The 12,047-nt window shown below is 41.8% G+C and overlaps 1 protein-coding gene across 2 annotated transcripts; it reads left to right on the top strand.

Moving 5' to 3' along the window:
• The first annotated feature begins 184 nt into the window (after positions 1–184).
• Positions 185–8,142, top strand: dapp1 (dual adaptor of phosphotyrosine and 3-phosphoinositides). 2 transcript variants are annotated; one of them, XM_079286036.1, is made up of 9 exons: positions 207–281; positions 2,453–2,575; positions 2,956–3,089; positions 3,752–3,882; positions 4,708–4,755; positions 4,887–4,949; positions 5,100–5,185; positions 6,771–6,858; positions 7,673–8,142. In XM_079286036.1, exons 1-9 carry the CDS (start codon positions 235–237, stop codon positions 7,694–7,696), a joined length of 744 nt encoding a protein of 247 aa, XP_079142162.1. In that variant the 5' UTR covers positions 207–234; the 3' UTR covers positions 7,697–8,142. The 2 variants fall into 2 exon arrangements, with proteins under 2 accessions (XP_079142163.1, XP_079142162.1); XM_079286037.1 differs by lacking the exon at positions 2,453–2,575 and having other exon boundaries at positions 185–281.
• Positions 8,143–12,047: the final 3,905 nt, after the last annotated feature.

Raw genomic sequence — 12,047 nt, 5'->3', positions numbered from 1 at the left:
ATACGTTCTAGTTCTACCATTATTTGAACGTTGGGCTTGTGTAGTTTAATGCACTGCTTATGAGTTGCTTTGGATCAATGAATGGAATGCTGAGGTAACCCTCTGAGGCCGCTCGTGACTCTGGATGCATTGCAGTCTTCATTTCCTCTTTAGGCGTGTCTGCCTCGAGCTCACAGCTCTCACTTCTGTGTGAGTGCTGCTGCTCCTCGTGCGCACCGACCCCGACCTCCTGACATGAGTTACTACAGCGATGCGCCTGGAGACGAGTTGGAGACTTTGGGGTAAGAGCGCGTGGGACTTACTGCAGATGTAGAGCGCGTGGGACGCTGTTATTTGTTGTTCTTATACACTGTGCCACTTTACGGGTTAAACAGTCCAGATGATGCACTCTACAGACGCTGATTCCATTGCCGTGAGTTGGTCGATTTATTTTCACTTTCAACAAACTTAACAAACTCATAATAATAATAATAATAATAGACTGCACCGATGCCCCGTTCTAGTCCCTCCCCTTCCTCTTATCACAGCTGATCTAGATTAATAACAATAGTTCCCAAAGAAAAAGATAGTTATTCAGAATACATTTAAATCCATTCATAAGTCAAAGGAATGTATTTATATCACGCAAATCTTTTAGCAAAGTTAGAAAATATGATTTTGTAATCAAAACAAAAAATATGACTCGAACATCTTCTCTGATAACGATACGAGTCATGAGCCCCACTTGACTGAACCAGAATCCGTATCACAACGACGTCATTCAAAGTATTCTGACCTACTCACAAACAGAAATATGTTGAGTAATCACAACATGTAATATCTGGGAATTCATTTGACCCAGACAGTCGACGGTGTCATCAATTCCTGCCACTTCTCAACTGTTCATAGCACGACTTGGCTTCTTCGTGGAGTAGTTTTGCATAGTGGGCATTATTCAAACCGTGTTAACTGCTTACAGTTTGTATGGACTCATGTGATGAACGAGAGAAAATGGAAGTAGGATGCTACATGGAGCTGAGAGCAGGGCAGCAATAAACTGCTGGTCTTTGACAGAGAGAACCTAAAGCTGGTTCTAAAACATGATGTACAAAATGAAACAAACTTTAACCTGTAGATAAACTCTCTGTGAGTACCATGTACACCTGTAAAATCCAATGCTGTCCAATACAATAGTTAAACAATGCATTCTACTACTTTTATTAAGCTTATAATAAACTTTGGTTGAGGTGTGCCTAATATTCTGCCCCCCTCCTGCATGTTGCCTGTCAAACACCAGTCAGTATGTGATGACCATAATCCTCCATGCTGTGTTTACACACTCCCATAGCTGCTTTTTGTATAATCCCTCAGCAGCTCTCTATGCAAATACTGCACTTTCACATCCCTTTACTAGTTTCCTCTGCAGCTGTCTTACAGTCTGCGGCCTGTTTACCAGCAACAGTCGTCTCCATTTCACCTGAAAACCAACTGTTTCATCAAAAGGCACATTTTTCATCAACTCTTGTCTCATATTTACCTTTACAATATAGCATCCTCTGACCTTTGACCCTCACATCGGTACAGAAAAAACTCGCCCAAAACACTCTTTAATGGGGAGAGAAAAAAGGGAAGAGACCTCAGAGAGAGGAGGGATCCCTCTATCAGGATGGACAGATGTGTGACAGATGCGTGTACAGAATGAACAACAGAGTAACAACACATTCAATGCATACGACAGAAATGATTCGTATAATGAGAGCAGTGAGCATAATGATGATCGGAAAATTACATCTACTAATAATAACGGCATCAGTGGATATAGTAGAATAATAATGATAACAAAAGCAGTAATGGTATCGGCAATAGTAATAGTGTTGCCCATGGACAAATCGACATCGAACCCCCGATGCTCTAAATGAAGGACGACGCCCACAGATCTGTGCTCTATTCAGGATACAAATGCTCGCAGCGCACCTTAATGCAGTGAATGTGGACGTTGCTGTTTCTCATCTCAGTGTCAGAGTGTCTGATGTGGACCAGTGTGTATTCCACACAGAGCAGAAAGACGAGAGAAGGCCCAGAGCTACTGCTTGACTCTGCCTTTTTAGACAAGTACAGTACATTTACCATTAGCTCCAAGAGTTGCTCGATCAAGCAAGAAAGTCGCAGAGTCGGCAACCCTAACAGCACATCCCTTCAGGCCTCCCTCACTCGAATGAAGTGATTGGTCGGGCTTATTACAGTCCTGCGACAGTCACAGAGACCAGTATGATTCAATTTGATTCATTGATTGCTGTCGGGATGTCATTTCAACAAAAATATCAGAAACGTTTTTGAAGATTACCGACCCGGCCTTTAAAGATTGTAGCAGTTTAGACGATCTCTTTTATTCCCATAGAAATAGAATAGATCAAGATCGACTGTCAGTTCATCCCAGTAGAGTTCCAGGTTAATCTTGTGGATTTTGTTGAAGGTGGTACCACTATGACCTGTCCCGTCATGCCACAGAGGCCCTCCTCTTGTCCAATGGGACTGATGGAAGTTATCTCCTGAGGAACAGTAACGAGGGTCCAGGCTGCTTCGCCCTGTCCGTCAGGTCAGTCCGTCTAAAACACGTCTAAACACAACAGTGGAGGCAGTAAATAGTGAACTCTGAACAAGTAGCAGAGAGTTTTACGAGAGAAACTAATCGAGCATAATCTGAAGCTGTTAAAATGCATCATCTGATGTCAGCCAGGGATGGATTGGCCGTGATCTTCCCGCGAGTCGGTAGACTGTTTAACACACGGGCTACACAGGAAGTATGCCTGATGAACACGCCACTCTCACAGCCACTTCATGTACGTGCTGTTAAAACCAAGCGTGTCTTCAACCGGAGGCCATTACCAGGATGGGAAACAATCGAACAAATACTTTGTGCACATGAATGACTTTAACAGTGCATTGTTAAATGTTTGTTTGTCATTTGACGCGCAGGGCGAGGGATTCTGTGAAGCATTTTCATGTGACACGCAAAGACAATGGTTACGTGTTCGGCTTCAACGAGTTTACGACCCTTCGCGACTTCGTCAACCACTTTGCCAACCAGCCTCTGCTGGGCAGTGACACAGGTATGCAGACCTTCAGCTCTTCTAACTAACAAAGCTCACTGCATATGACCAGCTCATATCCAGTGAAACGCCACATTTGATCTATTGGCTGTCGTTCTGGTGAATGGCTTCCATCGCGAAGGTGAAGCTATACTAGGATTTTTCTTGTTCCAGCTCAGGTTTGTGCACAAATGGGTGACGGGATCAAATAGAAACAGGTAGTAAGTAGTTTGAAATTGTCAAAAGTAGAGCTACAAAGTGTTTATGAGTAGAAAAGCTAAAAGAATTATAGTGACGTACAAGATGCTACCAAGACGGCTAGCCTGATGTACTCAGACAGGGAGTCCCAAAGATCTCACCAAGGATTCCCGTAACATTATTAAAGCCTAGTGGCAGCATACAGAATGAGCTGGAGGACAGAGATTGACTAGACCAAAGTAGTTATAGCGGTCCAAGGACTACCAGCACACCAAGGTGTTATGCCTAACCCTCCTCTGTAACCCTACGTTCATTTAAAGCTGTTGATTTTTCCAGTGTTAAAAATGATCCTCTCCACATTTTTTCCAATCCGACAACAAGAGAATAGCCCCAGGCTCATCTGTTGAGTTGTCGGACGTTGTATTTCCTCCGTGTGTTATTGTGAGGTAGTCAGGCCTGTGACCCGCCCTCTGCCTCTGAACCAGGAACCCTGATTGTGCTGAAGTGTCCGTACCCGTGGCGCGTGGAGGAGCCGTCCATCTACGAGTCGGTGCGAGTGCACACGGCCATACAGACGGGCCGCACAGAAAATGACCTGGTACCGAACGCACCATCGGTATGCCCCTTTTCTGCACGCTCACATCTGTGAGCAGCTGATCCCAAAGATGTCCCTCTGTGATGTCATGTGACCAAAGTAACCTTAAAGGGGGGGGGGGGGGGGTGTTCCATTCAGCTCTCTTTAAGTCTGATTTGAAAGGTAATTCTGGATTATTACAACATGGATATTACATTTATTGTTTTGAGATTGTCCGATCACGGTTTGCCGTGGACGGAGTATTGTGGTGTGCACCTGAACCGTTCAGCTGTTGGGGCAGCTCGAGCTGGAGCGGAGCTTTCAACCACATCTCGGTCTCCAACAGCAAATGGTGTCGTTGGTTCAGTTTCATCAGACTACAGGAGCTGTGTTCAGGCAACCTGTGTTCATTTGAAGGCTGACAGGTGCATAAAGACACTCAGTGTACAGGAACCCCACTCAATCTGAACTCACAAACTCTGTCACAGTAACTCAATGGTGACCGTAAGAACCACTCCAGTGGGCCTCTCTCACAAACCATTCAACACCTTAGGATCTCAAGATCTACAGACCCCACCAGAGACCACCTTTGAACAGAGACAGGCCTTACCAGCTCCAACCATATACAACCACCTGTCATCATGTGATAGGAGACCCATCGTTGGGTTAACTGGACTGACTGAACCAACCCCATGACTAATGAGCCAAACAACTCTGTTCACCGATGAAGAGCCGTGAGATGTGGTTAAAAGCTCAAAAACAAAATTCGGTGATTTTTTTTTTTCCAAGTTGTAATAAAACAGAATTGTCGTTATAGTAGAATATAGTAGAATCGTTTTCCTACTAACACAAAGCTTGTCTTTTCAGCTGGGCACAAAGGAAGGCTATCTGGTGAAACAAGGAGCGATTGTGAAGGTAAGAGATGTCTGCACACAAATCAGCTGTCATCAGGGCGATGGAGTGGAGCAGGACTCTGGCAGAGTCTGAACACAGAGCACTTACTGAGGCGATACTTCAAATACATCCTCTTTTGCATCTTTTTGCAGAACTGGAAACAGAGGTGGTTCACGCTGAACAGATACGAACTCAAATACTTCAAAGACAAAATGGTAAGGCGCTCTTCGGCTCAAGTGCACGGTGTGTTAGATGTGCTGTTTCACAGCTTCGCTTTGGATATGTGATGACAGTATGCGGATGGAGCGATTGTATGAAGCCGCTTGTAGTGTGGACGTGTAAGCTGCAGAGTGACTCTGTTGCAGGGTGAAGAGCCCATCCGAACCCTGGATCTGAGAGCCTGCTCTGCAGTCCAGTTTGACTACTCTCAGGACAGAGTCAACTGTTTCTGGTAAGTGATGTCAGTGATCAGCCCTGAGGGGATGCACCGTAAAGGAATGTGGGAATTACCCACACATGTAGGAGTCACACTTTTAACCGACATCTCTGAATCCTTCACTATGGATATGACCTCCTTGGTTACCAAATATATTTTACATGTATGGCATGTCTTCTCTGTACAACATTATTAACGAGTTGGCAGTTCTGTCTGACATCAGATTACTATGTTGCCTATTTACACAATGTATGCTAAGAAGTGACCTACTGGCTAGCTTGTTGATACATCCACAGCGACAACTTGTGACATTTTCATTTTGTTCTGTTAATTAAATGGTAAATGGACTGTACTTGTATCGTCTTCAGTCTTCTGGCCACTCAAAGCTTTAACACTACATCCATTCACACACTGATGGCACAGCCTTCGGGGGCGATTTGGGGTTAAGTGTCTTGCCCAAGGACACAACGGCAGGGACTAGCGGAGCCGGCATTATTAATAATAATAATAATGAACATTAGAAGTACAACATGTCCTTTGCCCGACTTTGCCGGCGCTCGGGCCCTAAATATATGCAATATGTATCAGATGACACCAACATTATATAGAAAAAGCAAATCAAATATATGTCTTAAGTCACAGCACTGCAGTCTGAGGCCACAGCGAGTTGTACTTTCTAAACTGGACCTTTGTGTTGTTTATAAAAGGAAGTGTGCGCAGTGAAATAGCAGAAGAAAACAAGAGGGAAGGAGAAGTGCACATGAAGTGAAAGGCAGCTGTGGCGTTACAGAGGTTACACCCACTGTCCCCCTTTAACTGGATGTCCAATGCTGCACCAGTAGATATCAATCCAACGAGCTTCCTGTTTGGAGTGTTGGAGGTGAACGAACTCGTATGATGTAGAGGTGAATTCATCAAGAAAGCAGCAAAGGGTTCTGAATATGTTATGCTAGATCCCTGATTGTATGGCTCTGATTTTCTTTTTCTTCTCCACATAATGGTCGCCGAGGCTCATGGTTCATATCTAGTGGAACACAACTGAAAAAAAGGAAAGAAAACAGCCAAAAGTAAAAATAAAAACTGATTTATACATATATATCTAACCATGATTTAACTTACACTTACATTCTAAAAATCAAATCTAAAAAACACACAACATCAAATGCGACGCAGGGCCTGACCAAGTGAACCCAAAGACGGGCGGTTGCTCTTTATTTGACGGGTGGCCTGAGGACGGGCGCTGCTCGTGTGGCAACAGGCAGCAGAGTGTTTATTTTAGTTCCGTTTGTTGTGTATGTTGCATACAATAGTCAGGTCAGAGATTTCTTTATCACACTGCATACTACGCCTGTCCCCTTTACTCCCAACAAAAATGGCTTAATTAAAATATACAATGGATCCACCACTCACTGGATCTCCAGAAGCAAAGTTTCAGTGGGAAAATGCCTGTTTGTGATTGGAGGAGAACACTACCCATAGAGTCCAGCAGTGCAGGAAGAGTGTGAGTTAGAAGCGCTTTATAGTCTGCACCCAAGACTTTGATGAGTAGAAACTAGATCCTATAGAGTGATGCACACCTCTGCTGTCCTTGTGTCCGCAGCCTGGTGTTTCCTGAGAGGACATTCTTTCTCTGTGCAAAGACGGGTGTGGAGGCAGACGAGTGGCTCAAGATCCTGAGGTGGAAACTGGTGAGTTTCTTCAGACTGCATGTTTTACTCAGTGCTGGCAGGAAGTGGGATATTTTCTACCAGTAACTCAAACTGCTGGCAGCACGCTTCGCTCCATATCACAGTGTAGCAAAGGGGGTAAAAAAAAACCTTTCATTGAGCAAACAGAAAGTGAGCAATATGGCATGTGGCATATGAGCTCACTTCCTTTATTCTGTTAGTTAGTTAGTTTCTTCCCCCACTGATCCTGCTGCTGGTTAAAAAGCGTTGGATCTGTGTGGCCTGTTGCTGGTGATGCTCTACCTGCTGTTCAGAGCCAAACGCTCTGAATGCTGATGAATACAGAAGAGACTGATCCATCCAGAGTCAGACAGAACTGTCATCAGTAATCATGAGCCTGTGGATACTACTCCTGTGCTGCTGAGACTCACTGCTGCAGTTTGCTTCCATAGTTTAGACTTTATGTTGCGTGTGTGTCGGTACCACAGAATTTGAACATTGTGACCGTCTCCACTTGTCGTGAGTGAAGTCTCAGTCAGCTGCATACGCAGTGAGGAGAACATGTGTTATCTACGTTTCATTGTTTCATTAAAAGACATCTTAATGTCACATGAGACGATAGAAAGGTTTCTGGAGAGTCAACCCAAATATGCATGCTGGGAAATGTATTCAGAAACTAATGTAAAACTCAGTGGGAAATGTATTCAACTCAAAGTCGGCGAAGAAGACAACTTCTTAAAACGATCCCAAATTCCATTATTGAAAGCATCAGTTGATTGATGAAGTGTAAACGTGTGTTCTTGGCAGCCGGCAGTGAGACTCTCTTTATTTCCAGTCGCAGACACTCAAAGGCCGATGACTGCTGATGGAAAGAATCCTCAAGTTGAAAGAAGACGTCACATCGGCTGGATGAAGAACACAGAAGAGCAGCGTTCACACGTGGAGGGTAAAGAGGAGCATGGATAACACTGGGACACTGACTCACGACTGAAGTGTGATTCCACTCCGCTTCAGGAAAGATGCTTCATTTCTCACGAGGGTGTTACTTTCTGCTTTTCTTACCCAGAGGATGTGTGTTCCCGTATGTTCAGCATGAACATCTACTTACAGGATATTGCGAGCATGATTGTGTAAGACCAAAACCAACAATGTGCCAGTGTGTCTCTCAGGCCTTTCTGACTTCCCTAAGCTGTCTGTGGCTTTCAGCTCCAACACCATTGGTTCCTATTTAAACAGGAGGAAATAATGCATGAGATGTCTTATTGTTGTCTTATTTAAACACTGATGTTAATTGATATGTATGGAAGCAGGACGGTGTATGTGGAATTGTAGAGTAAGAATAAACTACATTTTGCAATCATTGCAGTGTATTTTTTAATTATTAAGGATACTTTCTTACAAATTACCTTTTTCCCCCAATACCTGTTTCAATTTTTGTCGCGCCATGTGTTCAGTATTAACATGTTACATATAGTACATCATAGTTTACCTGGACACTAATATATTTTGCCGATGCTTAAGAGAGAACTGTTAGTTGGAACTGGATCATGTGCACTGTTATTATTATTATTATTATTATTATTATTACATGTACACTACATCATTTCTACTAAATGATCACATCTCTCCGTCACAAAGACTTTGTGTTCATGTTTATATGAACAGCATAACATGAGGACAATGCAGTACCGTCCATGAGACACCCTAACCCGACCCGATATTCAATGTTTGTCATTTATATATTAAAAGCTGAAACTAGAGCGCATTGGTCGTTTGTGGTAGCGAAGAAATCAGTAACACGTATGAAGGTCATGTTTATATGACATCATGTAAAGCTTTGTATAACTCGTTTATAATCATGCGTAACAATGTTATAAGTGGAGGACATGATGTATTATAAGTGCAGCATTACAGGTTCATGCGCATCATAACTATAACAATGTGAGTCCTGGGTTACACTGCACCTTATGACTACTATCACTTGAGCCAGTTATAAAGAAACAAAGTGCTCTAACGCAGAGGTCTTCAACAGGGGGTCCGCGACCCCTAGGGGGTCCGTGGAGGTACTGCAGGGGGTCCACGAAATTGTTGGTTGATTAGACAACATACATTTTTTTTTTCCAGACATGAATCTGTCCATTATTTTAATAGTTCAGTATTGTATGCAACATAACAGATATGTTTATACATGGCACTAGGCCCAGTTTAATATAAAACACAATTTTATACAATATATATAGTCGGGGGTCCCTGCTCCATCTCTCTATCAGTTTGGGGGTCCTTGGCCTGAAAAACGTTGAAGACCCCTGTGAGTGTTCTATCTATCTTTCTACATTAAAAGGTTGTAAAGTTTCAAAGCCTGAAGTCCACGACCAAAGGGAGAAACACTTCTCCTGAGCTCCTCAGTTCTTGTCTTTACTTTTAAAGTAGTGATGTCACCAAGTCACACATTTGTATGATAGCTGGCTACCGGCTAGTTTGACACGCCGTCAAACAGAAAGGTCGTGAGAGCAGAGCTGTGGCTCAGTCACAACAGTTTGGTTTGAGGTGGTCATGTCCAGACGCTTGCGTTCTGCTCTGCGAGAGGAAAGGTCCTCTTTATGGAGGCGGGGCTTAGTGAGTGAGAAGCACAGCTCCGCACCACGGAGGCTCAGTCGTTAGCTACTGTAGTTAAACAATGTCTGTAAAAGAATAAAATCAGAAGAGGAGTTCAACAACATAACCTAATACAAGTTAACACCACCAACAAAATAGGAGGATTAAATGTGGACTCATCAGATCTCTGTCATCTATTAGTAAATGATTTAATATCAGATAATCATATTGGTTGTGTAATGAAGAATATGTCAGCCTAAATGAATCAACTCCTCCAAGTCATATTAATACTCACATTCCTCAGGAGGTGGAGTGGCAGCCATCTTTGACTCAAGCCTATTATTAAACCCTAAACCTAAACTAAATTAGAACTCATTTGAAAGCCTGGTTCTTAGTCCTTCACACCCAACCTGGAAAACAATACAGCCAGATCAGAGTTCTTATCAAGTTTAGTCCTTAAAACAGATAAAGTCACGATTGTAGGTGACTTTAATATTCATGTGGATGTCGATAATGACAGCCTTAGTACTGCTTTACCTCTTTATTAGATTTGATTGGCTTGTGTCAGAGTGAACAGAAACCCACTCACTGTTTTAACCCTCAACCTGGTTCTGGCTTATGGCATTCAAATAGAACATTTCATCGTCTTTACACAGAACCCTCTTTTAATTGGACCATTATCTAATAACTTTTGAATTTCTACTATTGGAGTGTACACCATTAAGCTAAAGTTGTGCTTTTACTGTAACAGAGTACTTCTACAATGTTGTATTAGTGCTGTTACTGCAACAGAGTACTTCTACACTGTTGTATTAGTGCTTTAACTGTAACAGAGTACTTATACACTGTTGTATTATTGCTTTAACTGTAACAGAGTACTTCTACAATGTTGTAGTAGTGCTTTAACTGTAACAGAGTACTTCTACAATGTTGTATTAGTGCTTTAACTGTAACAGAGTACTTCTACAATGTTGTATTAGTGCTTTAACTGTAACAGAGTACTTCTACACTGTTGTATTATTGCTTTAACTGTAACAGAGTACTTCTACACTGTTGTATTAGTGCTTTAACTGTAACAGAGTACTTCTACAATGTTGTATTAGTGCTTTAACTGTAACAGAGTACTTCTACACTGTTGTATTATTGCTGTTACTGTAACAGAGTACTTATACACTGTTGTATTAGTGCTTTAACTGTAACAGAGTACTTCTACACTGTTGTATTAGTGCTGTTACTGTAACAGAGTACTTCTACACTGTTGTATTAGTGCTTTAACTGTAACAGAGTACTTCTATACTGTTGTATTAGTGCTTTAACTGTAACAGAGTACTTCTACAATGTTGTATTAGTGCTTTAACTGTAACAGAGTACTTCTACACTGTTGTATTATTGCTTTAACTGTAACAGAGTACTTCTACACTGTTGTATTATTGCTGTTACTGTAACAGAGTACTTATACACTGTTGTATTAGTGCTTTAACTGTAACAGAGTACTTATACAATGTTGTATTAGTGCTTTAACTGTAACAGAGTACTTCTACAATGTTGTATTAGTGCTTTAACTGTAACAGAGTACTTCTACACTGTTGTATTATTGCTTTAACTGTAACAGAGTACTTCTACACTGTTGTATTAGTGCTTTAACTGTAACAGAGTACTTCTACAATGTTGTATTAGTGCTTTAACTGTAACAGAGTACTTCTACACTGTTGTATTAGTGCTGTTACTGCAACAGAGTACTTCTACACTGTCGTATTAGTGCTTTAACTGTAACAGAGTACTTCTACACTGTTGTATTAGTGCTGTTACTGTAACAGAGTACTTCTACACTGTTGTATTATTGCTGTTACTGCAACAGAGTACTTCTACACTGTTGTATTAGTGCTGTTACTGCAACAGAGTACTTCCACACTGTTGTATTAGTGCTTTAACTGTAACAGAGTACTTCTACAATGTTGTAGTAGTGCTTTAACTGTAACAGAGTACTTCTACAATGTTGTATTAGTGCTTTAACTGTAACAGAGTACTTCTACAATGTTGTATTAGTGCTTTAACTGTAACAGAGTACTTCTACACTGTTGTATTATTGCTTTAACTGTAACAGAGTACTTCTACAATGTTGTATTAGTGCTTTAACTGTAACAGAGTACTTCTACAATGTTGTATTATTGCTTTAACTGTAACAGAGTACTTCTACACTGTTGTATTAGTGCTTTAACTGTAACAGAGTACTTCTACACTGTTGTATTAGTGCTTTAACTGTAACAGAGTACTTCTACAATGTTGTATTAGTGCTTTAACTGTAACAGAGTACTTCTACAATGTTGTATTATTGCTTTAACTGTAACAGAGTACTTCTACACTGTTGTATTAGTGCTTTAACTGTAACAGAGTACTTCTACAATGTTGTATTGGTGCTTTAACTGTAACAGAGTACTTCTACACTGTTGTATTAGTGCTGTTACTGCAACAGAGTACTTCTACACTGTTGTATTTGTCAGGATCCAGGATCCCTGTCTGACCCAGTGTGTGTTTCCCCTGATCTCCTCTCCTCATGTGTCCTGTCATTCCCCTGTTTGTTATTGTGTGCCATGTGCTCTGTTTGTCCTCTGCCT

This window comes from Melanostigma gelatinosum (assembly GCF_949748355.1).
Source record: "Melanostigma gelatinosum genome assembly, chromosome: 16".
Taxonomy (NCBI): Eukaryota; Metazoa; Chordata; class Actinopteri; order Perciformes; family Zoarcidae; genus Melanostigma; species Melanostigma gelatinosum.
The sequence above is the reverse complement of the archived record's forward strand: the minus strand, read 5'-3'. Positions and strand labels throughout refer to the sequence as shown.